The sequence below is a fragment of the Miscanthus floridulus genome, chromosome 14 (assembly GCF_019320115.1).
Source record: "Miscanthus floridulus cultivar M001 chromosome 14, ASM1932011v1, whole genome shotgun sequence".
NCBI classification, from domain to species: Eukaryota; Viridiplantae; Streptophyta; class Magnoliopsida; order Poales; family Poaceae; genus Miscanthus; species Miscanthus floridulus.
The window spans coordinates 28,965,588-28,983,920 of NC_089593.1; the positions used below are offsets into that span (position 1 = coordinate 28,965,588).

The 18,333-nt window shown below is 43.0% G+C and overlaps 1 protein-coding gene across 2 annotated transcripts; it reads left to right on the forward strand.

Moving 5' to 3' along the window:
* The first annotated feature begins 55 nt into the window (after positions 1-55).
* LOC136505698 (probable alpha-galactosidase B) lies at positions 56-7,750 on the forward strand. Of its 2 annotated transcripts, none has more exons than XM_066500848.1 (14): positions 56-329; positions 812-959; positions 1,073-1,323; positions 2,528-2,702; positions 2,839-2,900; positions 2,984-3,147; positions 4,194-4,291; positions 4,938-4,996; positions 5,085-5,219; positions 5,305-5,552; positions 5,627-5,786; positions 6,143-6,224; positions 6,291-6,332; positions 7,275-7,750. In XM_066500848.1, exons 2-14 carry the CDS (start codon positions 884-886, stop codon positions 7,490-7,492), a joined length of 1,770 nt encoding a protein of 589 aa, XP_066356945.1. In that variant the 5' UTR covers positions 56-329; positions 812-883; the 3' UTR covers positions 7,493-7,750. The 2 variants fall into 2 exon arrangements, with proteins under 2 accessions (XP_066356945.1, XP_066356946.1); XM_066500849.1 differs by having other exon boundaries at positions 59-329; positions 1,066-1,323.
* Positions 7,751-18,333: the final 10,583 nt, after the last annotated feature.

The following is an 18,333-nucleotide window of genomic DNA, read 5'->3' on the forward strand; positions in this document are numbered from 1 at the left end:
GATGGCCTGCCTACACGTGTAGTAGAACCGGCGTGCCGCCAAACAGATGCCACCCGTCGTGATCTCCTCGGGAGTCGACACGCAGCCGGCAGCACAGCAGACGCACTCCCAGAGTCACTCTCCTCCCCAACAACCCAGTGCCGCCTGCTCTCGACCTCTCTCTCCCAGCTCGCCTCAGCTCTGTTCTGCTCCCGTCACAGCAGTCCAGCACACCCCAGAGGCAGCGAGTCCTGTTCGGTGGCCGGCGGCGGGAAGGCCATGGGCGGGGCTACCTCCCCTCCGCCATGGAGGCGTCACTGCGCCCTCCACTTCCTCGTTCTCTTGCTCTGGTCAGTACGCACTTCTTGCCGGTTCTTGTGGTTCTACTTTATGTACTTTGGGTGGATTTTTTTTCTCTGTTTGCTTGCAGCGATTCAGTTAGTTTCCGAACTAGGTGCCACTACTTTCGCTCCAGCGATTCAGTTAGTTTTTTTTTTGTTTTTTTTTGGAGTTGTGCTATTTTGCATCTTATTACGAGCAAGCCTATAAGACTGAGTTATTTTCGGCTAAATGCTGGAAATCTCTAGACCAATGAATTGTTTCAGGAAATTTTGAGAGACATTTTCCCAATCATTGATTAACCTGATTTGTATGAGAATAGGAATATGATGATCCGTGTTGTGATGCAATGCTAGAAAAAACTACAGTTAGGCTCTGTATAATGAAGAAATTTACTTACAGAGCTCCAAGATTTGATCTACTGTAATCAAGGATACACATTACTAAACAAAAATGACTATTACTTCGATTTTTTCGTACGTGTAAATTTCAGGGGTACTTCCGAGGCAAACGAAGAGCAAGCCATGTTACCTCCAAGAGGGTGGAACTCATATGATTCTTTTTCATGGACTGTAGACGAAAATGCATACCTGCAAAATGCACAGATCATGGCAGAGAAGTTACTCCCACATGGATATCAGGTTATTTGCCTAACTCTTTAATTTGGTTATAGATAAGAGCATAAGAAATGCGAGCGAGTAAAATCCTGACGACTCGATTAACTTTTTATTCTGTCTCTATGGATAGTATGCAGTTATTGATTTCCTCTGGTACCGGAAATATGTTGAGGGTGCATACACAGATTTATATGGATTTGACAACATTGATGAATGGGGTCGACCTTTTCCGGACCTTGAAAGATTTCCATCATCTAGAGTCGATAGAGGGTTCAGTCAAATTGCCAGTAAGGTTCATGGATTGGGCTTGAAATTTGGCATCCATTTGATGAAAGGGATAAGTGTGCAGGCTGTTAATGCAAACACGCCTATCTTGGACATTAAGACGGTACAGTTCTTCCTTTTAATATGCTACTACATGACAACTAGTAGTGTTCAAAATTAGCATTTTACTGGGAAGTCTTGTTATGTTCATTCTGTCAGGGTTGTCCAACTCTGCTATTAATCCTTGTCATCTCCAATAGTTCCCAAAAAATCAATTGGTAAATCAATGAGTTTTCCAAGTGGCTAAAAAAAGTTGGGAGTATATTGGTTGAACTTCTCCAACAGTTTCCAAAATCCCACTCCTAAAACATAAACGACAACTTTGCATCAGGAATCTTTGACTATTTCCAAATCACCCTAACTGCTTCAATACTTTCTTTCTCTTTTGTACATTTACATTGAGAACCCTATCCTGCTTCTTATTCTTCCCCACATCCTTCCACCTCAAGATTGGCCGATCGATACGCGCATGCATATTTCCGCGCGACTTGGTCGATTTTCCCAAGTGCAAAAAGATTGGGAGTTAAGATAGGGAATTGTTGGAGAGCAGTTTTTCAATCTTGCCAAAAAAGTCAAGATTGGGAGTGGGTTTTGGAAACTCTTGGAGATGCTCTTAACATCATGTTGTATACCCAAAAACCAATAATCATTGTTAAAGTTAACTTGTATACACAGGAACCATTGTTAATTCCTTTTTGAATTTCGATATGAAAGATGATTTTAAAATTTAAGTTTTACAGGATTACCTTATGTGTAGGATAAATTGTGTCTGAAACATTATCCTTTCTTGAGTTTTTTTTTAAACATTGCAAAATGTTGGATAAACTGTATCTTTGCTCATCGGAACGCTGGTTCCCCTGGGCACCAACAAATTTCTGATTTACTTATCTGCTCCATTATTCCTTAATGTTGTGTGAAATGTTCTTTCCCATAGTATTTTTTAATTATCTACATGATATTTATGTGGTTTCATATCATCTGATGTTTTGAATAACTTAGCCACTGTGCTTTCTAAATTCTTGAGTGTGTGGGTGTGTGTGTTGTAAGGGTTATTACCCCTTTTTTCTTCTTAGTACAAATATGCACAGCTCTCCTGCATGTTTGACAAAAAAACTGTTTTTTTTACTGCGAAATTTGAACTTCTATCTACAATTGAACAAGTGACTCTTGGAAACAGGACATCACACTTAGCCAATACTGAAATGCATATAGAAGTTGCTGTACTCTAGTTTACAACTCTTAGAATGGTCTCTTGTGATTCCTTTCAGGGAAAGCCGTATCTAGAGGATGGCCGTCAGTGGACAGCACGAGATATAGGTCTCAGTCAAAGAACTTGTGCATGGATGACGCATGGATTTATGAGTGTTAATACGGATATTGGAGCTGGACGGGCCTTCTTAAGATCTCTTTATCGACAGTATGCTGATTGGGGTGTTGATTTTGGTATGCTTATTCTTTAGGTGCATGGTTTTGTGGATAGCATACAGATATCTCAACTCTTAGTTGAACCTTTCCATCTGCTGCCAAAACTGAGGATTGAATAAATTCTTCCATATTGACCATTCTGTTTTGTTTGCAGTAAAGGTTGATTGTATCTTCGGCACAGATTATAGCCCAGAAGAAATCATCACTATTTCAGAGGTATAACTCCCTATCCTATAATTAATTACACTAGTTCATTGAAATCAGTGCACTTTTGGAATCAGCTAATACCTATATTGCAGCTATTGCAAGAAATTGATCGTCCGATCATCCTGTCAATCTCACCAGGAACTTCAGTTACTCCAGCATTAGCTGAGAATATTAGTGATCATGTTAACATGTATAGGATAACTGGAGATGATTGGGACAACTGGAAGGATGTGAGCTCACATTTTGGTGTGTCAAGGTAAATTGAACAGATATTTTCTTCTTCTGTTTCATTGCATGTATACTCATTAGTTTTCATACCTTGTATATGTATGTTGTCTTGGTAATGGATGAGGTTACCAGGAACATACAACGGGATATCCCTTGTGTATGTTGTTCGCTGATGATGTAGTGTTAGTGGACGAAAGTCAGGCGGGAGTAAATAGGAAACTAGAGTTATGGCGGCAGACCCTTGAGTCTAAAGGTTTTAGATTGAGCAGAACTAAAACCGAATACAAGAGATGCGACTTTGGCGGAGTTGTACAGGAGGAGGGAGATGTGAGTTTGGAAGGTCAAGTAGTGCCTAAGAAGGATACCTTTCGGTATCTGAGATCGATGCTACAGAGGGATGGAGATATTGATGCGGACGTTAGCCATAGAATCAAAGCAGGGTGGATCAAGTGGCGACAAGCTTCTGGCATTCTCTGTGACAAGAGGGTACCACAAAAGCTAAAAGGCAAGTTCTATAGAACGGCGATTAGACCGGCTATGTTGTATGGAGCAGAATGTTGGCCTACAAAGATTCTACATGTTCAACAACTGAGTGTTGCAGAAATGCGTATGTTGCAATGGATTTGCGGTCACACAAGAATGGACCGAGTTCGGAACGATGATATACGTGATCGCCTAGAGGTAGCACCAATTGAAGAAAAGTTTGTTCAACATCGGTTGAGGTGGTTTGGCCATGTCCAAAGGAGACCTCCAGAGGCACTAGTGCATTGTGGAGTCCTAAGCCAAGTTAATAATATGAAGAGAGGTAGAGGAAGACCGAAATTGACATGGGAGAGGCAATAAAAAGATATTTGAAAGCTTGGGATATACCTAGAGATCTATATTTGAATATGAGTACATGAAAAGCAGCTATTGAAGTGCCTGAACCGTGACTTGGGGCTCTTAGTGGGTTTCAACTCTAGCCTATCCCAACTTGCTTGGGACTGAAAGGCTATGTTGTTGTTGTATATGTATGTTGTCTAGTAAATAAAAACTTATTTCTTACTTTTATTTCCCTTTGCATATTGTATGCAGTTCCTTCGCTGCTGCTAAGAAGATTGGTGCCACTGGGTTGCGAGGAAGATCTTGGCCAGACTTAGACATGCTTCCATTTGGATGGCTTACTGATCCAAGTATGATTTAACTCTGCGTTAAGAAATAAAATTAATCTTGATTGTTGTCCGGCTCTAATGACTTTTAACAATGAAGCAAATTCACAATATTCAGGTGGTGAAAATGAATCATAATTCTCTATTAAATGCTTGTTAGTAATTTGTATCAGTAAACAGAGTAAATTTCAAAGATAAACTAACAAACAATATGAATGCATTCCATCATTCAAATATATTCTTTGTGGCAACGGAAGTTCCATTAAGGCACTGTGGACAATGTCTGTCCCAACTTGGTAATTTTTAATAATTGGGGTTGGTGTATGAAATATCTGAAATCTGCATAGGAAATGTGGAAAATCTACACTTTTATGGCATTAATTATTCTCTTTTATAAGTATTAATTTATTTTAGCCAAAAGAGAGAAACTGGCCTAGCACAGTTGGTAGCAGGTGTGGGTGTATTAATTTATTCAACCACATTTAACTCATCAATTTATTTAACTACATTTAACTCATCTTCTTGAAAGTTTTCTTGAATTGTTTGAGCACATCATATCTTATCTCTGTTTTTCTTTTCACCCCCTTATTCTTTTTCCAAGAATATCTTGAATGAAATAATATACATGCAGCTGTATCAGAAACAGACCCTTTTTCTTCTGTTAATGCAGGTGTAAATCAGGGCCCTCACAGGAAATGTAACCTTACTCTTGATGAACAGAAAGCACAGGTTGTTGTTGGTGATCACTTCAAATTTAAGTGTTCTGTATCTATTTTTGTGTAGTAATGAACTATTTTTTCTTTACATGACCTTACAGATGGCACTTTGGTCAATGGCTAAATCACCTCTCATGTATGGAGGAGATTTAAGGAATCTTGATGATAGTACATTAAACATAATTACCAATCCTGCTTTGTTGAAGATAAACCACTATAGTAGAAATAACATGGAGGTACCTGCATTGGAGGCTTCCTATTAGAATGGTGTCTGCTTCGTAAGCACAAATGAATTGTAAACTGACCTGTAGATATTTTCAGTTCCATTATGTGTACAGTGAAAGGACATCAAATGAAGAACATTCTGGTCACTTTAGGTCTCATCCTATTCACCTTACCAAGAATGATGGCATGTTTGTCAGTCTCACTGCTTGCAACAACGATGCAGCTAACGGATGGTATATGTTTCCACAAGATGGGAAACCAGATCATATTTGCAGGAACTTTGAAATACTGAATGATAAAAATGTCTCATTTTGCCTGGGAAAAACAAAACGTCTTCTTGCATCGTAAGATCCACCCTATTCATAAACAGAGAAGTGCTCACTCAATAATTTGTATTAATACATTTTATACATTGTAGGGATGTCATTATCATGGACAACAAGGAACACCGCTCAAAGTTTCATATTTCAGTTACAAACTCTGATGACACTTGTTTGGATGCATCTGCTGGTCGAAGGCGGACTGCCTCAGAGATCAGGTTTCCTATGTTCTCTGCATGCAGGTGGCATGCAAAACAGGTAAGATCTCTACTGTCACCACCACCTTCCCAATCTTTTCAACAGAGGTGCACTCAAAACCTAACACATTACTAGTTATGAATTTCTGGGAGTGAGTACTATCTAGTTCAACCCAAAAGCTTCCTCATACCTCAGACATTGAATAGGCCTCAGACATCGAATAGGGGCGAGCAACAATTATTGTTTATTCAATTGTGCTAGGCAGGATTCGAACTTGAGACCTCTGGTTTCAGCCAGTTCAACCCAAAAGCTTAAGCTATTAGGGAAAGACGGGCAATTCACTTTATTTCAACTAGTAATTATACTGTTTGGCAACTGAACATATGTCATTTGTTACACATGAATGATGAATGCAGATGTGGGAGTTAAATGCGAATGGAAATCTTGTGAGCAGCTATTCCGGATTATGTGCCACAGTGGAATCAAGGGACGAAGGAGGTATATATTACATAACTTTCTTTGTTTTGAATTGATGGACATCACTACAGTTCCTATGAAATATAGGTACTAGTGGAGGTTGTGCATGGGTTGCAACTGGAAGTAAAGGTTAGTTATCTTACAGGGCATCCTGTGAATTGGTTTACTCCTGTGAGAAATCTACATATATGTCGATTAGTAACATACACAACTCTTTGAATTGGCTCCTCTGCGATATATGAAAACTTGCAACCAGAATTACAATATTTCCATGTGGTACATGTGCTTCTTCTGTGTTAACAAAAGGTCTTTTGTTTGCGAGGATAACAAAAGGTCTTATTGGTAGACTGATATTCTTAGACTGACCACATGACACACAACCAAGGCTGAAGGATAGAGATATTACAAGATAGAGACCCTTTTTTGTTGAGAATTGGATAATAGAGACCTTAAGAGGTTGCCTGGAAAGTGGAAACCATATTTTATTTTTTAAACAGAGAACGCAGAAACTGATTTTCATAGTTTGAACTTTAAGGGGAGAAGTCCGACTATAGTCTCTATGTGCCTACCTCTAGATGTAGTTCTTCCCCTCAACTATGACTGATTTCCAACTCACCAATCCTGTTAAGTCCAAAGTTTCAACCTTAGACACATGACCAGTAGACCACCATGGCTGTTCCTGCATTTCTTCTTTTTACAAATATGCATGAATATAAGGGTTACGATCAACTATTGACCCTTTTCTAGGCAGACAAACCTTGGCCTGGATGATATGGGAACAGAACCTTTTTGCACATATTAGACTTGATGTGGATAAGCTTTTGTGCTTTATCATCACAAGGAATATACTACTTTACTGATAGTTTTCCTAACTCCTTTTCATATTTTGCACATACATAAACCTAAAATATCTACATAACTTTAATAAATATTTAGCAGTCTGATATATTTTGTATTCCCTATCGAGATAGTTTCAGCTTCAAATGATGACAATTTCATCTTGTTTCTATTTTTGGGTAATGCTAATGCATGAGAAAATATGTTCTTTCTGAGCTATCTTCTATGGCGCAGGAGAAATCTATCTCGCGTTCTTCAACCTCGACTCCGTGAGCAGGAAGATGACCGTACAGATATCAGATCTGGGAAAGGTTCTCAAAAGAACTTTTTTGAAAGAACACCTATGTAGCTGCACTGAAGTTTGGAGCGGAAAGAATTTCGGCCCCGTGAAGGAAGAGATTTCAGCAGTGGTTAATTCGCATGGCTCCATGGTGTTCGAAATCATATGTTGAGATTGCAGTACTGGGTGAGTAGTTCGAGGACCTTGCCGTGATAATATGCTGTGAGCTCCATACCTATTGATCCTTGTAGGGAGAGGTAGAATGGATACGTTGATAAACCATTAACTAGATGGCTGCTGGATTTGACTGAATGAATAACAAAAGGAACATGGGGAGAACAAGATGTTGAACTGATCTGAATACTTTTGCTTGATGTCCTAATGGACTCGACGACTTGTATTTAGTGGTACAAAGTCAAGCTATTCATGATTATCAGAGGAACATTTAACACAATTTGGAGGTTCAAATCACAAATCACTCAGACATGGCTATTTGTTCAACCAGCAAAATAACGGAGTCATTTGCCTTTTTAAATACTATAGGAACAGAATTATCTGGTGATCCTAATTAACAGACAGATAAACATAGTACTACTGGGCTGGGATGGGACGGGACGAGCAGACTTCACAAGCAGCAGCATCCCTGAACGTTGTCATCCTTTTGTTACGCCAGAGAATGGATATGGAAACCTGAAGCTCGTAACAGAACAAATGCATTAATGCAAGCATGGCACCAGGCCAAGAACACAGAAAATTAAAAGCATTAAATAACCTGCAACTAATTAAATTCACCGAATCAAGGGGATAGAGATCACGCATGCAGCCAACGATGTAACCCACCGGTAAAACATTCCTAACGACCATCTTATAGGGATGCCTGCTACTTCGACATGCAAAGATCAGCTACCACTAGAACTACTTCAAAACCCTCTTCGGCTATGGAGCAGGAGAGGAATGCCGAAGCCAGTCTTGTGCGCAGAACAGTGCCTCCAAGGTTTCAGGGTGCAGTGAGCTCTCTGGTAGTCGCCAAGCATCTTGGCTTCAGTCCCAGCTGCAAACACAGAGCTGCCGCGACCGACGGTGGACACCGGTATGCCAAGGACATCTTGGGCCAGCCTCAACAATCCTGTAAGTCCAAAATTTCGACACATGACCAGTAGACCACCCTGGCTGTTCTCCTATTTTTCAAATATGTCTGAATATAGGGGTTACGATCAACTATTGACCTTTTCTAGGCAGACAAAGCCTTGAGCGCCTGACTGATATGGGAACAGAACCTTTTGCACTTGAGGTAGATAAGCTTTTGTGGTTTATTATTTGCATCACAAGGAATATACTACTTTACTGATAGTTTTCCTAACTCTTCTTCGTCTATATGTTACAAACACAAACCTACAATTACGATAAAGATTAAGCCTGGGGAATATGGTGATAAAAAACACCTATTATGTGGGCTCAAAACTATTTCTTGCAAACACTAATCCTATTCTGTTTGGTGTACGCTGAATTAGCCTTAGTACACCTGTTATTTAATCACACACCAATTTATGTGGTACACCGATTCCTTAGCAAACACACAATATTCTGGTAGAAATACACTGATTTTGAAATATGGGCGCCTGTTATGTGCAGTGGGCTCACACCTATTTCCTAGAAACACCAATACTCATGTGAACACCTGGTTTCTTTGGTGTACGCTGAAATACCCTTGTCTAGTTGGCCCATGAGCACGGGGAAAGGGTCCGGTCGTCTCCGCCAGGAGTTGGCCGATCTTAACTACGATGGGCCAGTCAGATCTGTGTGGGTCTACACACGTCCCTTCGCATGGATTCCCCCATCTTCTATTCACGTTCCCCTTTAGTATCCTTCAACTGCACATGTCATTAGATGAACGCTTCGGTTCCTTCCACGGTCGCCGATCGGTTTGGGGGAGGCGAACTGCTAACTGATCCAGAGAGCATCAGCTTCCACACGGTTCCCCTTCGCCATTGGCTTCCACGCGGTTTGGGGGAGGGTGAACCGCTACTCATAGGATCTATATACTTCGCGCGTGCAAGGTTCCCCTCTGCCATTGGATTCAAACCTCCACTATGTACCCTTGCCTTCTCCAAACCTCAGATACGCACCTGCATCTTTACTCTTAGCCACCGCCATGAGATCCCTGGCAAGCCTTCTCCGAAGCGCGCACGGGATGGGGATGACGCCGTGGGTGAGCCTTCTCCGAAGCGCGCATGAGATGGGGCTGATGCTGTGCCCGTGGTAGAGGCAGCTCAAGTGGACGATGACTCTTTTGCCGTTAGAGTCATGCATCCCGCTTTCAACAAGATTAGTAGTCTGGTAAAAGAACTCGATCTGGGCACCGTCAACTCGCCGCTAGTGGAAGAAGTGCCCGATTACACCTTTAAATTTTACCTAATCGCCGATGCCTTAGAAAAACTGCCAGCCAACCTGAAGGCCTGTTCAAAGGAGCCACGCGGCTACTGCAGAGTACATCATGGCCCATGCTCATCACCAAGACCAACTACAACGTGTGGAGCTTGGTGATGAAGGTGAAGATTAAGGCGAGGCAAATTTGGGACGCGATGGAGCTCGGCAACATCAAGTTCCATGAGGATTGGAGAGCGATGGAGGCTCTCCTCGCCGCTGTTCCACCGGAGATGGTGAAAGGAGATGCCGCCTAGAGGGGGGGGGGGGGGGTGAATAGGCATTTCTGAAAATTAACACCTTTAAATGCGGAAACAATTAGAAAAGGGAGTTTCCAAAATGGAAACTCCAAATTAAGAATAATACCACCCCTCATAAGTTAGCCACATAATAAACAAGGTATAAAGAATATATCTAGAAGCTACAACCCTGCAACACAAAGTTAGAACATAAAATAAATATTTTCAGTACTGAGCTCTAATACCGGACGTGTTCGGTATACACGATTTCTGCAGATCAGCCCCGAACTTGCTCCTTTCGATTTCTATCTTCAAACCAAACTGCAAGCACCTACTAGAGATGATAATATACACAGAGAGCCTGCACAAGAGCTGGAGCAACACAAATATCAAATGAAATACGAATTGAGACACAATATTTGTTTTACCGAAGTTCGGACTCGTTTGAGTCCTACTCTTCATTGAGGGGGCTGCGGGCGACCCAGCGAAGGTCAGCCCTAGAGTGTACCACAAAGGTCACTCTAGCCAGAGCCTCCTTCCACTAGTTGATTCCGAGGCGGCGAAATCGACCGTTACAAACTTTTCGAGGCACACCACAATCTCTCGGGTGCTCTCCGGTGACGCCTAGCCATCTAGGACCGAAGAGTCCAAGAGTAACAAATGTAAATCACGAGATTGACAATATGCACTAGTGCTCAAGTGGTTGGATTTCTCTCTTTTTGAATTTCACTCAACCCATAATTTGATTTGGCAAATTTGATCAATCACTCACTAAGAGAGGGTTGGGAGAGTTGGCAAGGCTCAAAAATGTGTGTGTATATCAGCAGAATCAGCAGCCTCCAAAGGTGGAGGCTTGACGGTATTTATAGCCCCCTTGAAAAAACTTGCCATTTTATAGCCGTTGCCATACCGGCATACCGGACACGTCCGGTATGACTTACACTACGCCAACGGTAACTAAGTTACAGTAATATTGTGAGGCGTCGGAACTCCCGACGAATGCCGGAACTTCCGACCGTCGGAACTCCCGGCTCATGTCGGAACTCCTGGCCCTCAGCATATTTGAAAACTAAGTAACTGATGTTGAAGTTTGTGAGGTGTCGGAACTCCCGACTTATGCCGGAACTTCCGACCGTCGGAACTCCCGACCAACAAGGTATTTGAAAACTAGCCGTTGGCCTCTGGTCGTCCATATGAACCACGTCCGGTATTGACCAGGACAGTGAACCCTCTAAGTCAGTTAAGCGCGAAACGTCAGAACTCCCGACCTATGCCGGAACTCCCGACCGTCAGAACTTCCGACTCACGTCGGAACTCCCGATGAACCAACCCAAGAACAATAAGATTTTTATCGTGGCTTGGCACATACCGAACACGTCCGGTATTGCCAGACCAGCAAAACACAAGTTAACTCTTTTGTCTCTCAAACACTCAAAACTCACATGGGTTGATTTGAGCACTTATGAAACATTATCTATCAACATGATGCATCCCTCTTAATAGTACGGCATTCCTATTAACTCAAATTTAAAAGTATAACGAATTTAAACCTTTTGAGTTGATCTCTTTCAACCGAAGCCGTGTATTCCAATCTTCATCAAGTGAGGGTGCTAACACGTCAACTTTGATCTTTTTCACTTGAGCATAGCCATCTTGAGCACGTGACTTGATTCCATTCATCAAATATGAATAACTCCAAATGCATCAAGTCACTTCAAACACTTTGTTCAATATAGATTTGATCATCCACATCAATATGACCATCGTAGCTTGATTAGTACCTCAACTAAATGCAAGTACTTCCTTCTTGACCCTAGCTAGGTTCTTCGGCCGTCAAGCCGTCGCTTGCCCTTCACCCTTGCTTAGTACCTCGAAGCCTTTCCTTGCTATCTTCACCATCTCAAGCCATCAAGTCACATCTTGTGTTGAATCATCCATTCATTTGTATTGTTATCTTTTTCATTTTAATTTAGCAAGCTTCAAATATGAGACCATTCCATATGCAATCCCTCATGTCTCATTAATTAATTCTTACGAGCTTGCTTTCACATAGTACAAGGAAATCCCACAATAAATAAGCCTTTGTATGAATTCCATTTGCATTGTTGTCTTGTGCTTGAACTAGATTGTTTATACAACAACACATCATTTTGGCTTTCATTAAGTACCGGTGAGATAACCTATTACCTGTCCACACTTAGCAAACAGGTTAGTCCTTTAATCACGTTGTCATTCAATCATCCAAAACCCACTAAAGGGCTAGATGCACTTTCAGATGGCGCCCACCCTCGCGGACAAGGATACCGCCATGGATGCTTGGGACGCCATCGCCGGAGCACACACTGACAGCGACTGCGCCCGCAAGGCCAAGCAACAGAAGTGGCGCCAAGAGTTGGATCGCCTCGTGTTTCGGCCCAGGGAGGACATCGGCGACTTCGCTCTTCGCCTCCCATGAAACGGCTCATGTCCGGATGAAAACGGGTAAAGGGAGGCAAAAATGGCAGGGCCAAACCGTGGGTGAATATGGATAAGTCAGTCTGGAAATGGGTCGTGGAGAAAACTCACGAAAACAGGCAAAAACGGGCCACGGGATCTAGTCCCACCGGGGCAGCCCGTGGGCCCTAGGGATCCACCCATGGGGTCCCACATGAAAAGTCAAAGGTTCGGTCCATCCATGGCCATAAACGACTCCCATGCGACTCAGTTCTCCAAAATCTCAGTTTTCTGAGCAAAAACCTAGCAAAACTGCATATCATATGGATTTCATGTGGTCTTCCAAAACTGTGTGGTTTTGTGAAGGGAAAACTCCTAGAATTTCTAGGAGGGGTGGATGCCCCTCAGGTGTAGTAGGGGGAGAGGGTTCGGTGGTTGAGACCTGGGTAAACTCTTGCAAAACCACTTTTTTTTGTGTGTACGCCCTATCACCCATGCACAGCTGTGCACAGACCTCATGGGTGAATTTCTGTTTTTCAGCACAGGTGCCAGGGCGAACTGCTGCTTTTGCCCCACGGGCACCGTAGGACTGTCAGCCTTGGGACTTGGCCCATTCCTTGCCTGGGTGGCACATGCACCTAGGCAGGGGGCTGTTTTAGCACCATGCACGCGTGGGCGAACTGCTGTTTTCGCAACGCGGGCAACTTAGGACCCATGGACTTGGGTTGTCCATGGACCGCGCGAGTGAATTGCTATTTTTTAGCACGGATGCTTGGGCGAACTACTGTTTTTGCCCCACGGTCACCTTAGGATGCCAGAGCATGGTGACTTAGCCAATTTCTGGGTTGGCCTACTGTTGGAGACCGGCGGCATGCCATTCAAAAGAGTTGGCCTCGATTAAGTCAGCGTGAAGCCTGAACGGGCCTACGGGAGTGGAGGAACGATGACATCAACGAGCAGAAAATCATCAAGAAGTTCCTTCATGTCGTGGCTAAGGAATACACTCAGATCGCCTTGGCGATGGAGACGCTCCTAGACTTCTCCACGCTGACGATTGAGGAGGTGACGGGGAGGCTCAAGGCCATTGACGATCGCAATGAGCTGCGCCTGCTGAGCCGATTACCATCGGTGGCAAACTCCTCTTCACCGAGGAGCAGTCGCTCGTCCGCTAGAAGGAGCAGAAGAAGGGGAGTCCATAGGCTCATATAGTGGCCACCGGTGCCATCCATGCAAGAAGGAGAAGGGCGCCCGCCCGCGTGCAGGCGCGGATACGGTGCCACCAGGGAACATAGAGTGACCCGGGATGACACTTGTCTCAAATGCGGCAAGACAGGCCACTGGGCCAAGGATAGCCGACATTCCAAGCACGGCGGCCAGGCCCACGTGGCGCAGGTGGAAGAGGAAGATGAGCCAACTCTATTCCTACTCCATGGGAGCATTGAGCCACGGCCAAAAGCAGACGAGGAGAAAAAAGTTCAAAATTTCCCCTTTCCTCACGGTTGGCCACCACCGTCCTCCACCTCGACGAGCTGCGCGCAGCCTTCCTCGATAACAGTTTGAGCAACGACAAGATCGATGGCTGGTACCTCGACAGCGGCGCTACACACCACATGACCGGGTGGCAGCAGTTCTTATCTGACCTGGACTACGGCATGTGTGGCTCTGTCAAGTTTGGAGACGCCTCCGCCGTAGAGTCCAAAGCATCGGCTCTGTTGTCTTCACGCCCAAGACCAGCGAGCACCGGCTCCTCACCAGCGTCTACTACATCCCCGCGCTAAGGAACTCCATCATCAGCCTTGAGCAGCTCGATGAGAGTGGCTTGCAAGTGGAGATTGATCCCGTGGTGCTTGGCATCGAGGACCGTTGCCGCCTCCTCCTCACCAAGGTGAATCAAGGAAAGAGTTGTACGTTCTACACATGTAGGTAGCTCAGCCTCTCTGCCTAGCTGCCCACCACGACGAGGCTTGGCGTTGGCATGAGCGCTTCGGGCACCTTCACTTCGAAGCCCTGAAGAAGCTCGGCAGCGAGGAGATGGTGCGGGGCATATTGCGCGTGGAACACGTGGAGCAGATCCGCGACACCTGCGTCTTGACAAAGATGAAGCGGTGTCCCTTCCCACACCAGGCGATCTATCGAGCCTAGGAGCAGCTGGAACTTGTACATGGCGACTTGTTCCCATTGTTTACGGGAAATAGGTGTGATCCCACATAACATGAGTTTTTCCTACAATAGGTGCCAATTTCAAAATTAGTGTATTTATCCCCGAGCAACAGAACAAGTCTTCCTGTAAGGATTTGTGTTTCCAGGAAATAGAAGTGAGCTCACATAACTGGTACTTTTACCTAGAATAGGTGTACCTCCCATATTTCAAAATAGGTGTTCTAACACCTCCCGTATTTCAAAATAGGTGTTCTAATGGCGAGTGAGATTGATGATACTTTGCGGTAAGTAATACAAAAGGCTGCATGGTAATTCAAACTCTAAGGTTATGATTCACTAATTTTACCAATGCACTATGCTGCGGCACTGTATTGTCTTGTTCGTTGGAGGAGAGTTCATGTCGAAGGTGGACTGCACTCATGGTAAAACAATTATGGGACTGAGCAAAATCATTATGCTACACAAGTTGATGTGGAAAACTTACTAGGTCAGATGCCAGCAAAATTCCCCTAAATCTGTTACTTGCATCACAATCAGAGAGAAAAAGCAATTCGTTACTGTTCTGCTGTTCTGAACAACTCTGTGGTCATGAGGCCACCATTCAAGAAGCCATTGCATTCCTCCAATGTCATGGACATTGTCATGGACTTGGACTGTGATTCTGTGAAGAAATAGATATCACCAGGCTCCTGTCATTTTGCCAATATGGGTATAAATAACACCTTTCACTTTGCTACCGAAGACTGCCCTTGATCACCCCATATTCTGTGCTTTGCAGTAAACACATTACAGGCGTCTTCCAATACTGGGCTGGGCATGCTATCTGATCAAGAAGGCAATAATCTAGAAAAAATAATAAGCATAGTACCTAACAAACTACTGGTTAAATGATAGATCGGGTTTCATTAATCTTTTTGGATGAAAAAAAACTAATGAAACCCGATTTAATAAACAACGTTTGTGTCATGGATTAATAATTCCAATACTCTATTACCAGCCCATAAGAAAGCACAACACAAAACTACGGTTATTTTGCTATTGCCTCAACAACTAATGAATACGGCCAGTAGGTAATGGTGAATTGGTGGCTGCAAATAGCTTAATTTCAAAGTAAAGATAAGTCACTTATCATACTGACACGTGTCATTGCATAACAAAACGCATGAGTCAAACAAAACAGATTAAAACAGGAGCAAAAACTACAGCTACTTGCTGTGATGGCAACCAGAAATCACCAACCTAGGCAAAGATAAGTTAATTGACAACACTTCTAGGCATTTAAGGTTTTTATAGTCAGGTCCTTTTAAAGCAAAAAAATCTAATCCTTTGTTGCACCAACAAAACCATTGCTACAGTCACAAAATAGAAGCTATGAGCTAACTATTGAATCAAAGGATCAAAACACACCAGCATTCGGTTTGAGTTGTAAATTATCATGCAGGAAGAATTTGCCGCGGTTAACAACAGAACCCAAGAACACATGAGTTTCAGTTGTAAACAGACCAAAGTCTTATAGACAGACATGAGTTTCATTCAGTTTGAGGTAACTTATGAAATCGAAAACATTATTCGGAATAGCTAAATATATGGAATTGAAAACACTAAAATAGAATAAAAGTCGACACTCATACAGATAGCCAATAATTTCTAAAATGAACCGAACTAAAAAGAACTACAGGCTGCCGTACAGAGAAGATAAAGAGATAAACAAAAGAACTTTAGACTGCATCGACCACCCTAATCCTCTACTCTTCATCGTCGTTATCACTGTCTTCGTCAGCGGCGAGGAGCTTGGCCACCCCGTGAGCATCGACACGAACCATCCTGTGCCAATGATCCTCGTCTCTGTCGCTGGTGGTGCTGATTCCATGCATCGCGACATCACCCCTATCCCGCGCACGCTTCGGAGAAGGCTTGCTCACGAGTAGAGGTTTGGAGAAGGCAAGGGTACGTAGTAGAGGTTTGAATCCAATGGCGTAAGGGAAACTTGCGTGCACAAAGTATATAGTTCCTATGAGTAGCGGTTCACCCTCCCCCAAACCGCATGGAAGCCAATGGTGAAGGGGAACTGCGTGGAAGCCGATGCTCTCTGGGCCAGTTAGTGGTTCGCCTCCCCCAGACCGATTGGCAACCGTGGAAGGAACCGAAGCGTTCGTCTAGGGACGTGTGTAGTTGAAGGATACTGAAGGGGAACATAAAAAGAAGATGGGGGAATCCATGCAAAGGGATGTGTGTAATTTCTCACCCACACGGATCTGACTGGCCCATCATAGTTAAGATCGGCCAACTCCTAGCCCAACTACCGGTAGAGATGACCAGACCCTTCCCCCGTGCTCATGGGCCAACTAGATGAGGCTATATTTCAGTGTACACCAAACAAAACAGGTGTTCAAATGAGTATTGGTGTTTCCAAGAAAATAGGTGAGCCCACATAACTGATGCCCATGCATATTTCAAAATCAATGTATTTATGCCAGAATATGGTGTGTTTGTTAAGGAATCGGTGTATAGCAGAAATTGATGTGTGATAAAATAACAGGTGTACTAAGGCTAATTCAACATACACCAAACAGAACAGGATTGGAGTTTCATGGAAATAATTGTGAGCTCACATAACATCTGTTTTTTGATAGAATAGGTGTGCGGCCCATATTTCAATATCGATCACATAATGCAGTGTGTTTGCTAAGGAATCTGTGTATCACATAAATTATGGGTGGCTGAATAGCCAATAAAAATTTCTTCAAAAACTCAAACACTAGAGCAAAGTAGTTACTCTACACAAGACTAAAACGACTAAAAACTCTAGCCACCACTTGAAAAACTAACAAACTTATTATCAATTCATCAATCAAACCAATTTCTAGCGACAAACACACAAGCAAGAGAGATACCACGGTAGACCCATTCAGTATTTCTCTGATGACCACAACAACTCCAAACCGTTAGCTAAATACTGTTAAATACTAGAAAACAATAATGCTATATACAAACAGTCCACAAAAGCATTTGTCCAACAAAACCACTTGTTTGTTTTTCAGTTGTCACGTTGAAACATTGTTTTTCTAGATCTTTTACTTCTTTCGCTCCTCTTTCAACGTTCCATATTCTTGGAATTTGCTTCTTGCTCGGACTTCTTTTCCTCCTCCACTTTCACCACTTCACTTTTCTACATCTTGTTTGCTTTGCTATGGAAAAGGTATGACAGAATGTGACACCTGTAGTTTCTTAAGAAGACCTATAAATTAAAATAACAAAGAGGTTATGGAAAGTATTTCATTGGTTAGCAGGTTTAAAAATGGGCGATACACTCACCACACTGGTATCTGGGGCCCGAACTCCCTGCCATTATAGTTCTCCACAAAAGACATGGCTAATAAGCTAGTGTCATGTGGAGGGATCTCAATCTCACTGTTCAAATTATTAACAGCTTCATGCTCCCAACCAACAATGTTTTGGAAAAGAAGATCTACTACCTGAACTGCCTGAAATATTGTTGGTTGGGAGCATGAAGCTGTTAATTTGAACAATGAGTTTGAGATCCCTCCAAATGACAATGGCTTAATAGCCATGTCTTTGTGGAGAACTACAATGGCAGGGAGTTCGGCCCTCAGTACCAGTGTTGTGAGTGTATCACCCTTTTTTAAACCCGTTGACCAATGCAATATTGTCTGTAACCTCTTTGTTATTTTAATTTACAGGACTCCTTAAGAAATTGTAGGTATCACATTCTGTTGTACCTTTCCTTAGCAAAGAA